Source organism: Molothrus ater, chromosome 6 (assembly GCF_012460135.2).
Source record: "Molothrus ater isolate BHLD 08-10-18 breed brown headed cowbird chromosome 6, BPBGC_Mater_1.1, whole genome shotgun sequence".
In the NCBI taxonomy this organism is placed as follows: domain Eukaryota; kingdom Metazoa; phylum Chordata; class Aves; order Passeriformes; family Icteridae; genus Molothrus; species Molothrus ater.
The window spans coordinates 58,142,985-58,158,451 of NC_050483.2; the positions used below are offsets into that span (position 1 = coordinate 58,142,985).

A 15,467-nucleotide genomic window follows, 5' to 3' on the forward strand; every position below is an offset into this window, starting at 1 on the left:
GTTTCATTTATTTCTGGAGCCCACTGAACAATAGAAGTACCTGACAGCTTTGTAACAGAGACAGAACTTGATCAAAAGCAGCAAAAAAAAATATTTACATTTGCTTTACATCTGCTGCTGTCAATATAATAATCCAGAGACCTTGTGGACCCATGAAAAAATAAAATAAAAATTCAATTTAACCAATGATAATGACAAAATTATTGAGCAGCTCTCAAGTTTTACATTATTCTGTCTAATCTTCCTGAAACTCGACTTTGAAAAAATATTTCAGTGAGCAGTCCTGCTGAAACTCTACAGATTAAATCAGCACTGTCTTTAAGTCTTTAGTTACTTATGAGTAAGTGACTTATGCACAAAACTAACCCTTCCCAAATGTAGATTCCAAATATTCTCAACATATGCATTTAAGTGCCAGCAACCCAAGGGAAAAGGTCACAAAAGGTGAGGAATACACAAAGTAACCACCAGGCCATACTGGTTAGGCCAGTGGAGGACAATACCTTCTCTTGTAGGTTTGGAAATATTTTCTTTTTCTACTACAGGTTTTTCTTTCTCTGAGATTTTCCCATTTTTGGGTACAGGTTCTGGAGCATATCTTCGAGGAACTGGCGTCTTTAGAGGAGATTTTTGTGTATGAGCCCCATGACTTGGAAAATTGCTTAAATATGCTTCAGGGAACATTAAAAAATAAAGTTATTTATATATGTTGACAATTTTCTTTACAGGAAATTATATCATAGAATCACAGAGTGGTTTGGGTTGGAAGGGACTTTAAAATCATCCAGTTCCAACCCCCTGCCATGGCAGGGACACCTTCCACCATCCCAGGTTGCTCCAAGCTCTGTCTAACCTGGTCTGGAACACTGCCAGGGATGAGGCAGCCACAGCTTCAGTGGGCAGCCTGTGCCAGAGCCTCCCCACCCTCACAAGAATTTCTTCCTGGCATCTAATCTAAACCTACATTCCTTCAGTTTGGAGCCATTCCCCCTTGTCCTATCACTACTTGCACTTGCAGACTCTAAGAAAAAAAATCTAGGAAAAACCCCTATGCCAAGTCTATAAATTCTGCACAAAAATGCAAAGCATTACTGCACTAGTTAAGTAAACAGGAAGAAAATTTCATACTTCTGACTGCTATCATAAGGGGATTAAAAAAACCCAAACCCCACTGTAGTTCACCACAGGCTTCCACACAGATTATGTCTCACTAAGATTATTTTAAATCCAGGCACCTTCTGGTGCAGACTTCAGTAAATCAGAAGTCTCACTTTAATTCAAACTGGAAGATGCTGCAACATCTTCAGAATGTCACAAAAATTAGAAAGAGCATTGAGCAATAAAACAAATTACACACAAGACATATTTACAAGTCATTACTGATGTGATGCACAATCCAATATTAATGGACACCAAATTAATGCAAAACTAACAGTGAGAATAAGAATTTGTCTCCACCTTGGGCAAGTGCAGCATTGGCAGGGAATAAACCCCTGTGAGATGAAGGTGCTTCAGTAGTGAGTGATCTCTGCTCTGGCTTCTCCCAGTGCCCTGCCAGGGACCCAGGGGCAGGCACAGGACCCTGCTGCAGGCCACGAGTGTTCACTGCAGAGCTGATGAGATGGGACTGGGAGACAAAAGTACAGAGTGTTCCTGGTCATTGAGTCACTGAATTGTTAAGGCTGAAAAGAGCTTTTAGATTACCAAGTCTGCTCCCAGCACCCCCATGTTCCCCACCAAACCAAGTCCTCCAGGGCCACATCCATGATTTCTGAACACTTCCAGGGATGGTGACTCCACCACTGCCCTGTGCATGTTCCCATGTCTGACCACCCTTCAATGAAGAATTTTCCATGATACCCAACCCAAACCTACCCTGGTGCAGCTTGAGGCCATTTCCCCTTGTCCTGTCCCTGCTTCCCTGGGAGCAGAGCCCAACCTGCACCAGCCCCACCCTCCTGGCAGGAGCTGTGCAGAGCCCCAAGGTCCCTCCTGAGCCTCCTTTCCTCCAGGCTGAGCCTCCCCAGCTCCCTCAATCATTCCTGAGGCTCCAGATCCTGCCTCAGCTCCATGCCCTTCTCTGGACATGTTCCACCCTCTCAGTGTTTTTCTCATTGCTAACTGCTTTCACTTTGATCCACTTCCACTGAACTTTCTTTCTTTCTAATACTAAGAAACAATCCAAATTATTATAACACTCAGACACAGAAGAAATTATTAACCTGAATATTCATTTGTTGCTCCTGTAGCTTTTCCAGGTGCTGAATCCTTTGCACCATGAAAGAATTCATTTGTTTTTCAAGCTCACTGACTCTCTGCTGGTAGTGGGGCTCCTCATGTTGAGCCTTCATATGTTTTTGCTGTTCAGATGCTCGTTGCAGCTGCCTGTCTGTCTCCTGCAGTTTCTGAAGCAGTTCTGAAACTGAGTTCACTTTTGCTTCCAAATCATTTTGAAACTTCAAGAAATAAAAAAAAAATAAAGAAAGGGAAGGGGGGGAAAAAACCCCATTATTTTACATAATGTGAGCATCAAAAGATCAAAACATCCTTCACAGAACCCTGGATTTGCATCCCAAAAGAAACAAAATTCTATTTAGCCTTCAACTTTTGGTGGTTTAGCAATATTGTGAATTTCTAAATAAAATAGATAAATCAAATGGTCTCTGTCTTCTGCCCATTTAGTTGAAACCAAATTAGTTCCCTCTGGTACATTGGTCAGCAAGTGTGACATGACAAACACACAAAGCAGTGAGCAGACACATTCAGGCTCTCTGGAGCTACAATTAACAATTTCAGGCTTGTTTGGAACATTTACTGTTTTAAGAGGACAAAGAACTGCTGCTCCCACTGACCTTGAGGAGTGGAGCTGTGCTGGCAATGGCAGCAGCAGTGGCTGCTGCAATGGTTGTTGCAGACTCCACTTCCCTGGCTGCTGACCTGCTGTCACTCCCAGCACCTTCCTTTTTTTCTGTGGGGGCACTTCCCAAGAGCTGCACCTTCACCTCCTTATGAACAGGAATAACCTGAGTTCTAGAAAAATAAAAATGTGCCTGTAAACAGCATTTTCTCCATATCTCCTCCAAGCAAATATTTCCCACACACAGCACTGATATCACTTTATAAGCATTTCTCCTGGAAATTTTGGCACAAGACACTCCAAGGAATAAAATCAACTTAAAATACTTTCATACACAGAAAAAGAACACTGACAGAGAACTGTAAATTCATTTTGGCAAAAAACTGAAGTGGTGTAGTTGTACAGAAACAGAACAGCTCAGACACCAACAACAATTCACACTCACTTTTGCATTAATACTGCTCTCAGAGCCTCCTTCTGGCCAGTAGCATACTGGGAAATAAAAACATCATCTGTAGGGAAGGACAAACATCCTTTGTTGAGATAATTGACACAAAATGTCTGTTTCACAGGTAGAGACAAAGTACAATACATTTAATTTTGCTGTGAAGAATCTGTTGCCTGCAGGAACCGGCACCATCTACTGCAACAACAAATTGTTTCCTTTCAGTAAGTAGAAAATTTAAATAATGGTAAAAGTAAGAGCAGGCTTCATTTAACACAATTTTTATAACATTGAATGCTGCTATCAATAAAGTCCAATAATGGTGAGTAAATTCTCAATGGTAACTACAGCTCAGACAACCCAGTCAATAAAATGCTGCAAATTCTGACTTGAAAAAAATTTAATTAAGAAAACCCCAGAAAGAGTATTTCCCTAGCATCATCATAAATTACAAATAATTTTCTTAATAGGTGCAAATCATGCTAAAAGCATTGCAGGCTCTCCCTCACCCACTGTTTGCTGGGCAGAGGAAGCAAATGCTGCTAAGTCAGGTAGCTGCAGCCTGTGAGTGCAAAAGTTCTGATTTCTGGTCTTAATTAGGGTATTGATTTGTATTTTTTCTCCTTTACAAAGCTCCAGATATCCAAGAAACCTGCATAAGTGTGTTTTCTTTAAAAAGCCTTCACTTCCCTAAATCTGATTGAAATTGGCAGATTCAGAAATTAAAGGAAAAGACACTGACATTGTGATTTCCAGGGATTCTTAAGGATTACAAATACTTTTTTTTGCTACAGGCTGCTTGAAGAAAAATACACCTTTGTAGTACAATAATTCACAAGAGGAAAATGGAGCAAAACAAGCCCCTTCCCCAAACTGTCTATTCAGAAACATGAATATTTGGTTAACAAAAGGAATCTCAACTCTGGCACACTGGCAGAAGTCCCACTTAGTTAATTAAAAAAATTTAACGCCAGCAAGCATGAGATAAAATTTGCAAAATTAAAGAATGTTTGTTACAATTATCATATTTTTATCAAAGCAACCTTTGAATATTTTCCCTCAGAAGTTTTTATAGTGAAAAAAAAAAATAAAACCCACCTAAAAGCTCCCTTTTCCTTTAATTAAGCAGTTTCCTTACAAAAAAAAAAGGTGCTTGATGTGTTTTACCTTCAGGTCCTCTGCTATTTTCCAGAAGCACCAAAGGACCATTTTGTGCTGCAGCTTCTTTAGGAGGATCCTTCGGAACAAGAGCAGAAAAAGCTGAGATCAAAGCCTCTGTAGCCAAAATTTTAGAGGCAGATGGAATTGCTGAGCACACAAATGGAACCATTTGCACACAGCAACACAAAGGTCTTGGCACAAAACACGACAAGACCTCTGCCACAGAAGGGTCTGGACGTTGCTGGCAAGAACTCCCATGGCATTTTAGGGATTAAAACTCCACAAACACAATTCAAATCAAAACCATATATTCTAAATGCTAAGTTTATTCTCCTCATTTATGGCCAAAGAAGCAGTAGTGAAACTATACCTGCTTAAGTTTAGAGAAGTTGCTAATCTTGGACAGGTCAGGATTGCTCATACACAGAGAATGAAGCACACAGAGAATGAAGTGTTAAATAAAGCCCCTCCAAAAGCACCAGCAATAACACCACAGCAGCAGCAGCTCAAAGAGAAAAAGTAGCTGCACAGCTGTGGTGCAGAGGCTGAGCCAAAATCTTGTGCTGCTTTTAGAGGAGCTACAGCTTTTTGAGGAAAGCAGTGTTCTCTTAGCTCAGGATTGCAGGAAGCAGCAGCAGCTTTTCTTACCTTTTGGGATAAAAACATGGGCTCGAAATTTTCAACTGGAAGCAGGCGTTCTGGATATGCTTTGGTGCTTAGGACCCCTAAAATAAAACAGTTTTACTGTGGTCAGAATCATTTGTGGTGCATTTTCTGTACAGCTCAACATTTCCCTTATCTCTGAATGCCTAAACAACATGACCCTCATAACACAAATGAGCACAGAGAGTGAGCTGAAGCTTAAAAACATCAGTGAATTCTGTGAGTCTGAATGAGAAATTCAATTAACAGCATGGGGAAACCTCTGAAAAACAGAACATTACTGAACAACTGATGCCTTGTGAAGGCTGACCTAGAACAGAGGCTGGATGGAGTTAAAGAATAAAGCAGGGATTTATTAAGAGGCCTCAAATAGATCCACCTTGGGCAGCTCAAGAGCCCAGCCAGGGCTGCACCCAAGATGAACCAAGATGGCCACAAAAATGGACCACAGGTCATGGGGTCTCTCACTTGGAGTTCATTGTCCAATTCCAGCTTTAGCCCATGCAGTCCCATCCTGCTTGTTTTTCTCTCTCCAGCCCACATTGTTTGTGCTCTTGGGCCTGAGATTTGGACCATTTGTGCTTGGTCCCCAGTTAGAGAAGGAATTGTTTTGTCCCCCTACTCTGTGCACAGAGCTCACCATCCCATAGTATGAAGCCCAGACCCACACACTAAAGCAGAATAGAATCTGAAACATACAAAAACTAAACCCTGAGGCATCACATCCTTAACCAGGGATGTTTAACAGTGATTAACCATCCCTGCCCCCATGGAGAGAGACACCTTCCACTGTCCCAGGCTGCTCCAAGCCCCATCCAACCTGGTCTGGAACACTTCCAGGGATGCAGGGGCAGCCACAGCTCCTGTGGGCACCTGTGCCAGGGCCCCCCTGCCCTCCTGTGCAGAACAGCTCGGGAGCACAAACCCTGCTGACAGCTGAGAATGCAGAGACTCCTTAATGACACAACCCCCCGTGGCTGAAATCGCCTCAGCTCAGGTCTGTGCTGCACCCGCCGCTCACGGACGCACCTGAGGCGGTACCGGGGGAGTCGCGGGTGGTGCCGGTGCCGCCCGGGGCCCGGGCCGGGCTGACACGGGGAGCTCCGTCCGCAGCCGGGTCCGCCGGGCAGGGCGAGCCCCCGGCCCGGAGCTTCTGCACGGCCACCGGCACCGGCACCTTCCGTGCGCGGCCGCCGCCCGGGGGCTGCTCCCTGCGGGCCGCCGTGGAGCGCACCAGCACCTCGGCCGCCGTCAGGCTGCCCAGCGAGTCCCGGCTGCCGCCCGAGCCGCTCTCCGCCTCCATGGGGCGGCCTCAGGGCTCACGGCAGGGCCGGGACCGGGAACGGAGCCGGGAAAGCGGGAACAGCCCCGGGGCTCCGCTTCCCTCCCGCGCCGCGGGCACGGCTGCCGACCCTGAGAGAGCACCGCTCGCTCCCGCTGTCCCGGCCCTAATCCCGGCCCCGATCCCGCTATCCCGGCCCCGGTCTCACTGTCCCGGTCTCGTTCCCGCTGTCCGGGCTCCGTTCCCGCTGTCCGGGCCCTGACCTCGCTATCCCAGCCCCGTTCCCGCTGTCCCGGCCCCGTTCCCCCTATCCTAGCCCTGATCTCGCTGTCTCGGCCCCGTTCCCGCTGTCCCAGCCCCGATCCCGCTGTCCCGGTCCCGTTCCCCCTATCCCGGCCCTGTTCCCGCTGTCCCGGCCCGGCCGGCGGCACCGGAAGCGCGCGGTGCCATGGCCACGGCGTCCCCTTACCCGGCGTCCGGCGGGAAACGCGCGGGGTCCTCCCCTCAACGGCGTCCGGCGGGAAACGCGCGGGTCCTCCCCTCAACGGCGTCCGGCGGGAAACGCGCGGGCCCGGGAGGGTAAATCGGGCGGCGGCTCCGCACGCGGCCGATTCGCCCGGTTCCGTGGCGAATCTGCGGGGCCCGGCCCGGGACGGGCCCTTCTCGTGCGCGCGCGCGCGTAGCGAATCTGCGGGGCCGGCGCGCGGGCGGTGAGTGCGCGAGGGAACGGGCGCGGGAACGGGCGCGCGCTCCTGAGGGACCGGGAGGGACCAGGGGCGTTCCCGTGGCCCGGGAGAACCCGGGAGACACCGGGAGCCTCCCCGTGAGGGCTCAGGAGAGCCCAGGAGACACCGGGAGCCTCCCCGTGAGGGCCCAGGAGAGCCCAGGAGACACCGAGAGCCTCCCCGTGAGGGCCCAGGAGACACCGGGAGCCTCCCCGTGAGGGCCCAGGAGACACCGGGAGCCTCCCCGTGGCCCACGAGGGTCCGGGAGCGCTGCCGAGGGCCCTTAATGGGGAAATCCCCGCTCTGTGCCCGGTGTTGGGCCGGGGCTTGGCTGAGCGGGTGATTCCCGAGGGAGAGGAACTCAATGTGCCCTTGGAAGGGAGAACTGGAGGATGGAGTAGACGGAAAAGAGAAAAAGAAAAAAAAAAAAAAAAAAGCTCGAGCTGTTAGCCTCAGGTTTTGGTTTTATCGGGTGAGAAGCGTTAGCCAGGTGTGTGTCAGCCACTTAAAAGAGAGTGCTGGGGGGGAAATGTGTATTTTCCTTCAGGCCTGATGGCCGTACTCGTGTTTGGTGTGCTCAGAGAGGCTCTCCTGGTGCCTGAGGTCAGGCTGACTCTGGTAACTCACCTTCGGTGTTGGATTTCTACCTCTAATCTCCTTCAGAGCAGGGTCCAGGCTAAATGCAGGAGGCAGTGAGTGACAACAAGCTGAACACCAGCTACACCTGGTTATCCAGCTCCTGACTGGCCCCTCTCACCTCACCCTGTCCTTCTCACTTCATTAAATGCCTCTGGCCTCTATAAAATAATTCGTTTGGTCTTCTTTTAAATCTGATGGCAGTCCAGTTGTAGCCTAGTAATCCCCCATGATAAAAGAACTTTCTCTACAAGCTGTGGGGGTTTTACCTTGACACAATTCTCTGACTTGATATTTTTATTCTTTGAGACATTTCTTTGACTTTACCTTCTCTTACCTTTTCAGAAACACTTGCATGGTGTTCTCTGTGTGCAGCTGGAAGCAAAGGTTTAAAGAGACATTTCAGCTTTCTTTTTATGGAGTAGGTGGTAGTTACAGCTAATTCAGATGGTTAGTGGGGATTGCAAGTGTAAGGGATTTATAGTGTCTCTCCATCACTCTTCTTCCCAGAAAAATGCAAAAAAATCTTCTCAAAAAGATGGGGAAAAATCCCAAACAGAGGGCTTGTTTATTTTGATCAGAGGCACTTCTCTTGATGAAACTTCTGTATTTGGAAGAGCCCCAGGGCCTTAAAGGAGGGAGATTTCCCAGTTTTTGCTCCTTTCTGGTGACCCAGCACACGCAGACTGTGTGTCCCTTGCAGCAGAGGTTTATTCAGAGACCTCTGCCTCCTGCAGTGTGACTGTCCTTGCTGAGAGGGGCAGTGCTGAATTTTTAAATTGTGTTTAGTTCACAGGATTAAACCTGAGCCTGCAGGAGTGGTGTCTGAGGCTGAGGTGCTGAGCACTCTTTCATCACCTTTAAAAGCTTTTTTCAGAGTTGGAGGGAAAGGGGAGAAGCAGCAGGAAATCTTGAAAGAATACATTTAACATACTTTGGAACAAAACAGGTTTGCACATTCCTGGGAATGTTCAGTAGCTCCTTTTTAGATGTGAGGCTGATTTATGGCTGAAGGTGCAGCAGAGCTGTGTAACTCCCCTGTGGAATGTGTGAAATGCCTGTACAGGGACAAGAGCTTCAGGCACTTCAGATCAGGTGGTGCAGATGTGAATCAGAGCCTTTCCCAGGTGCCAAAGCTCTGTGAAACTCCGGTCTCAGTCTGCCATTTCCAATCTTGCCAGATCACAGGAGGACAGGGATCAGGTTTGCCATAAACAGCGATCATGAGGCAACCTGAGTGTGGGAAAATGGCACCAACAGGTGAAACTTTGAGCTTCCTGCCTTGGGCAGGGGACAAAAGTGCTCTCTGCAGTTTCTGTTTAATTATCCACATACCCTGCCCTGGAGAGTTGTCACTGCTCTTGTTTTCTCACAGGCTGAGAAAGGGGAGAGGAGTTGCCATCACTTCCCACTGGCATGTCCATTCTCCTGAAATAAATGGGGGGTTTAGGGTAGAGGTGAGAGGCTGAAGAGGGACTTTGGACAAGGACAAGGGGTGGTGGCTCTGCACTGCCACAGGGCAGGGTCAGATACTGGAAAGGAGTTTTTGACTGAGCGTGGTGAGGCCCTGGCACAGGGTGCCCAGAGATGCTGTGGGACCCCATCCTTGGAAGTATTCCAGGACTGGAGGGGGCTTGGAGCAGCCTGGGACAGTGGAAGGTGTCCCTGCCATGGCAGCAGGGTGCAAGGAGATGATCTTGAAGGTCCCTCCCATCCCAAACCAGTTTGTGATTCAGTGACCACCTGAGTAAAACCTGGCTCCTTGTTACCACCATATCCTGCAGGTTCTCCTTTGAATAACCTGTGTGAGCTGCCTGCCCATGAGAAGTTCTTGCATTTTACATCCCAGAATCATCTGTGCCCCTGTCCTGCAGTCTCTGAGCTGGCTCCCTGTGCAGGGATCCCCTGTGGTGTCAGGAGGCAGATGTCACCATCCCTGTGCTGCTGGCAGGGGCTGCAGGGACACCTCACTCTGTAGGGACACCTCACTCTTGTGAGAGCTCCCTGATGCTATTTTTAGTTGCTTCATTTTCTTTCTATTGTAGGAATAATTGTTGCTGGCTCTTTGCTGATGTTCAGGCAGCTTGTGTATCCCTTCCCTTCCCCCTGCTGGGAGACTGCAATAGCTTAAGCTCTCTAAAACATGAATGTCTTGCCCAAAAATTGGCAAAGCATAATAGAAGATTAATTGTAAATAGCCCTTGCTAAAGGACTAAAAGAACTTCTTTTTCCCCAAGTGATTGCACTTCAGTGCTCATTTTTCTTCCAGAAGTTGAATTAAACTAAGGAGCTTGTTCTTGCTGACACATGATATTAGTTTGCATTATCATCTGTGATAAGAGGTCCTAGATAACATGGAAATGAAGGGAAAAGGAGACTAGGCTTCAGTCTTCTAGGAAACCTGCAGGGATGCTTTCAAGCCTTAACTTGTTCACTGTGTTGGATTAGGAATGTGAGTCTCCCTTGAGGATGCTTGTTTAAATTCTTAGATCCATGGCTGTTTACTTCTTCCTTTTGCTTTGTCTGTTTCATTCAATTTTCATTGTTCTCTGTTTTTCTTGCATTTAATTCACTACAATAACCACAACATTTGCTATAGTTCAGGTGTTTGGTGCAGCTACACAGAAACCAGGCCCTGCACTTTGTGCTGCATCTGTTCAGTGACTGCCAGTTTATATTTGCCTTTTTTCCTTTTACAGATCACATCTAAAGTCACTGAAACTCCACAGGTTAGAAAGTGTTTGACTTTGCTTCTTCCCCAGCTCCTGCCACAGCTTATTTACTAAATTTGACAGCACTTATAAAAATTAATAAGGCATTCTGTAAGTCACTTCAGCTGTGTGAAATGCCCAAAAAGTCTTTAAAGGACAGCAATTGGCAGGTGGCTCTGGTAAGGTTTCATACCTGGAATTATCTTGGATGGTTTTTTAACTGAATACATTCCTAACAGGTAATTTCCCTTTGAGTGAATGGCTTGGAAGTTTGCTAGCAAAGTTGCATTTAAACACACTTCAAGGATGCACAGAATTCCATTCTGATGTAAAATGTTGCAGTTCATATTTATGTTTTTTATTTAAATCTTGATTTTTATCCTCACCTTTAGGTGACTGAGCCACGGGAGGTGGAACATGGCTGGACAAATATCAGAGGCTGATCAGATCAAGCAGGTGAGATGCTGCATTTGGGAGGGGGGGCTGCTCTGTCACAGGGAGTGGAAGGTGAAGTGCATAGGGAAGGACAGAAACTCTGAGTTATCATCTGAGTTAACCAAAATTTCAACAGATGACCATTGACAAACAGCATGTTTTGTGTATGAGCAGCTTTTGGTGCTGAAATCTTCTGACTGAGATTAAATTTTTCTAGGGACTTGCCCTTCAGATTTTCTTATACCATGCAGTTGTATGTAAGAAAAATAAACACTGATTTTTAATTTATTTTTTAAAAATATTCATTGTCCAATTTTTATTTACAGTTCAAGGAGTTTCTTGGCACATACAATAAACTTACAGAAAACTGCTTTGTGGATTGCATAAAGGATTTCACTAGCAGAGATGTGAAACCAGAAGAGGTAGGTGATGGCTTCTAGTGGCCCTTTGGTAGAATGGCTGTGCAGCATTCCAATTTCAGAACAGCTTAGAGAGTTTTGATCTTTAAACCAAGAGACAGAGCCAGGCAGTGGAGTGTGGGTGTCTGGCATGTTGCTTCCAAGTGAGTGTCCCATCCCAGGCCAGCTTGGACAGGGCTTGGAGCAGCCTGGGACAGTGGAATGTGTCCCTGCCCATGGCAGGGGGTGGAGTGGATGTTCTTTAGGGTTCCTTCCACCAAAACCATTCTAGAAGTGGTTGTCACACACAGAATCTGCCCAGTCCCCACTGAGTATTGGCTGCTCCCTGCAGTTCTGTGTGTTTTGTTCCCTGAGCTGTCAGTGGAGGTTCTGGTGCTTTAACTTCTCATGGGTGGTGACTCCATGGACACGGAAGCTGCCCACCTACAGCCTGCATCTCACTGTTTGAGGAATCCTGCTGAAATATTTGTTTACCTGCCCACGTTCCTGCCTTGTAGTGAGTCATGGGAACACAGCTCTGGCTGTTCAGTCCACTTCCCTGCACTGCAGGGAGCTCCCTCATGCTGTCATCTGCAGAAAGATTAAGCTCTCCATAAGATTACTTGCATGGTTTTGCTTCTCGTTGCCTGTTGAGAGGCTGTTTCAGAGCCTAATCATTTTGATGGTTAAAAATCTAATAACCTTTACTTGACTCTGCTGGCAGGAAAAAAGCCTAAAATTTTAAACTAACCATTGTTTTTGAGCCTTTTCTGCTTCCTTGGAGTTCAGCTGCAGGCAAAACTCATGTGTCCTTCCAGCTTTGGTTCTGCTGTCCTGAACAGAGCTCTCTTAGCTTCCCAAGACAGATTCCTTCTTTCCCTAATCTTCTCTGCATCTGCTTTAGTGGAATTTTATTACAGGTCATAATTATTTTGGATTAAAGATTACTTAGGTCCAAAAAATATTCTTAGATTCTTGGAGCAACCTGGACTAGTGGGAGATGTCCCTGCCATGGCAGGGGGTTGGAATGAGATGATTTTTAGGGTCCATCCCAACCCAAACCATTTTCTGATTGTGAGCTGCCTATTTTTGCTTCTGTGCATTGCAGAGGGTTCATGTCTGGTAGCACAGGAGCCATCTGTTAACAGAGGAACTAGGAAAAATCTTTCTTATGGGAACTTCTGCCCAGATTGTCCATTATGGGGTTTCCTGCAGAGCACCTGTCTCTGCAAACAGGACACTTGTCTAGATGGACACTGCTGTGGAAATTCCCATGTTTCTCTTGAGAGTTGTAGTCCCTTATTAAATAATTGAGATCAATACCTCCACAGATCCCCTTTGAAACCCTGCACTTGAAAAAAACCCAACTTCTGAGCTCTTTCCTCACCCAAGTGCCAGTGCAAGTCTGGACTCCCCAGAGCGTTGTCACCCACAGAGGCCTGGGGCAGCTCCAGGAGTTGTTTCCCAGGGAGACTCCACTCCTGCTCAGCAGGTTTGGCTGTAGCTGGTGCCAGGCTGAGGGCACAGAAGGGCAGGGGCTGGGTGCTGTGTGGAGCTTGCTGGGCTTTTGTCCAGTTCATTTCATCCCTTCTGCTTTTCACATCCCTCTGGACTGAGCAGACCAAAGCAATGTCTGCGTCCCCAGGCAAAGGGGTCACCTTTCCTTTCTACCCAAATCTGTTACCTTTGCAGTGATAGCAAGGCTTTGAGCCAGGGCACAGGATATCCAATCAGAAGGACTGTAGCTCAGAAATAATCTCACAACTCTTTCTCTACACTTTAAATTTGAAAAATACTGTGGATGGAATAGGCTCTGGTATTTATTTCCCAGTCCAGCTGACTGATGTACTCATGGTGGCAAGGCAGGTACCAGAAGGCTGATAGAGCCAATGGGAACAAGGGTAAAAAAGGGTTAAACTTGAGTTAGCAAAGAGCAGATCATATTTGGCTGTCAAAACCAGTATGTGTTTGTAAACAGAATTAAAACAAAATTTACTAATTTAATAGATTATTAATTTCAAAATATGTAGTTCAATTCACAAGAGGAGCCCAAGGACAAAAGGATGGTATCCCTGGGTCCAGGGTGTTTTCCATGGAGACTTTAATATGAGAATGAATATTAGTGAATGTTTCAGGCATACCAGAAAAATTGAACTTTACATTTTCTACTGCCCTCATCTTGACAGTGTGAGATGTACTCACCCAACTGTTTATCCCTGTCTGTGGTGATATTTTGGGTCCTGGCTGGGGACGTGTTTGACTTACTGTCTGAAGCCCTGTGTTTCCCTCTTGCTGCAGATAACTTGCTCAGAAAACTGCCTGCAGAAGTATCTGAAGATGACACAGAGGATCTCCATGAGATTCCAGGAGTACCACATCCAGCAGAACGAGGCTCTGGCAGCCAAGGCAGGACTGCTCAGCCAACCTCGTTAGAGCAGAGCACTGCTCAGACTTAAGCTGTGCCAAGAACACACTGGGGGATTCCTACTGTCAGGATGAGTGTCCAGCAGCTCAGAGCAGAGCTGTGGGTGCTGCTCAGGCAGTGGGAGCTGAAGGGTTAAACAGGAGCTCAGTCCTGGTGGCCTGGCAGTGGAGTTTGTTTCCACAAGGGAATGATGCAGACACAACTTTTCCCAGGGCTTGGGAAAAGTTTGAATTTCAGGGGTAATGGGAGGGCTCAGCTGCCTTTTGCTGAGACTGGTTGAGATGAATCAATGTAACGTGGGGAATACACTTTTTTATTTAATTCAAATAAAATCAGCTGGAGCCATATACACCTGTGTGTTCATTCCAAAGAGCCATTTTTGGGACATCTGAAAGCTGCATTTTGTTTGCTGGGGGCTCTTTGCTCAGCTGCTCCCGAGTTCTGTTCATTTGCTGCTGCTGTAGGAGCTGACAGAGGCCAGAGGGAGCTCAGGCAGGGGTGCCCCAGGTTATCTTTGGGTCACTGACAGGGGACAGGGGGGCATGAGCAGCAGTTGTGCCTGAGGCAGCTCCTGTGCACCCCTTGATTCCCTCAGGGAGCCCCACGGGGTCCTCCCAGCCTGGGCTCCTGGCCTGACACGCTCCAAGCACTGAGCTTGCTGCAGTTTTCACAGAATTCACAGAATCACTGGGTTGGAAGGGACCTTCAAGATCGAGTCCAACCCAGCCCCAACACCTCAACCCTGGCACCCAGTGCCACATCCAGGCTTTTTTCAAACACCTCCTTTCTCCTGTGGATGCCAGCAGGAAATACAGGCTCTGCACAGCACAGGGTCTGCCCTGCTGCTGGATGAGCCCACAGAGAGGTTTGGAAGGCAGCTGGATTGGGTTAGCAAACACAGCAGTGCTTTGGAAGGATCCTGACAGCTGAAATCCTGCAGTCAGGCCATCAGTGCAGTGGAATGACAGTCAACAGGCACCCTGTGCTTCAGGTCTCACTCATAAAATACAGGAACAATAGGAACTGAACATCAGGAGCACCAATTCTGAGACTCCAGGTGATGAGGAATGAACCAAAGCTCTTTCATGTCAGCTGCCAGGTTCTGTTATCGAGGCAACAGCAAGGAACAGAAAGAGCAGGAAGAGTTTTTTGTTGTTACCTTCTCTACCTTTCTATTTCCAGCAGAGCTCAAACGAGTAACTCAGCTGTGGATTCCTGGCTCCTGAGGGCAGCACAGTGCCCCTGCCACCTGCAGCAGTCACTGCTCTGGGTCCTGCAGCTCTCCCTGGAGCCTGGACCTGTGCTTGCAAAGGTGGAAGGAGCCATGGGAGCCTCCAGCCCCACATCCCTGTGTTTGTACCACAGCCCCTTCCTCCTTTGCCTGGGCCTCGTTACCGCGGAGATGGAGGAGCGCTCACTGAGACAGTGAAGGCTAAAAGCAGCCCAAATAAGGCAGCAAGTCTGCAGTGTCCTGTTTTTTCAAAGGAATATCAGGCTAAAACTGTCCAGATTGTTTTGCTACAATCAGGCCACAAATGCTGCAGCTAAACTGAATCAATACATGTATAGTAAAGACTCGAAGGCTTTCCTTGAAGCAGCTCTCTTTCTGTTAATCATTTGAAAGTAATCCATGATGGAGATTTTCCACTGGATCTTCATGGGCAAAGAAGTGCTCAGAAAAGTGCATGAAGAGTTTAACTGAGGGGAGGATTTTCATGTCTTCTGAACA

At 47.3% G+C, this 15,467-nt stretch overlaps 2 protein-coding genes across 6 annotated transcripts in view; one reads left to right on the forward strand and one right to left on the reverse strand.

The window, feature by feature from the left end:
* Nucleotides 1-6,676, reverse strand: part of KIAA0586 (KIAA0586 ortholog) — an 82,748-nt gene extending 76,072 nt beyond the window's left edge. For all 5 annotated transcript variants that reach the window (XM_054515292.1, XM_036385035.2, XM_036385032.2 and 2 more), the window contains exons 1-8: nucleotides 6,156-6,676; nucleotides 5,112-5,188; nucleotides 4,470-4,539; nucleotides 3,303-3,369; nucleotides 2,853-3,030; nucleotides 2,223-2,456; nucleotides 1,459-1,627; nucleotides 504-671 (exon numbers count right to left, since the gene is read on the reverse strand). In XM_054515292.1, the coding sequence (XP_054371267.1) occupies nucleotides 504-671; nucleotides 1,459-1,627; nucleotides 2,223-2,456; nucleotides 2,853-3,030; nucleotides 3,303-3,369; nucleotides 4,470-4,539; nucleotides 5,112-5,188; nucleotides 6,156-6,429 (1,237 nt within the window). In that variant the 5' untranslated portion in view covers nucleotides 6,430-6,676. The remainder of the gene's footprint in view (nucleotides 1-503; nucleotides 672-1,458; nucleotides 1,628-2,222; nucleotides 2,457-2,852; nucleotides 3,031-3,302; nucleotides 3,370-4,469; nucleotides 4,540-5,111; nucleotides 5,189-6,155) is intronic.
* A 371-nt stretch (nucleotides 6,677-7,047) lies between these two features.
* On the forward strand, nucleotides 7,048-14,085 carry TIMM9 (translocase of inner mitochondrial membrane 9). The gene is made up of 4 exons (XM_036385057.2): nucleotides 7,048-7,118; nucleotides 10,873-10,936; nucleotides 11,242-11,337; nucleotides 13,612-14,085. Exons 2-4 carry the CDS (start codon nucleotides 10,898-10,900, stop codon nucleotides 13,744-13,746), a joined length of 270 nt encoding a protein of 89 aa, XP_036240950.1. The 5' UTR covers nucleotides 7,048-7,118; nucleotides 10,873-10,897; the 3' UTR covers nucleotides 13,747-14,085.
* Nucleotides 14,086-15,467: the final 1,382 nt, after the last annotated feature.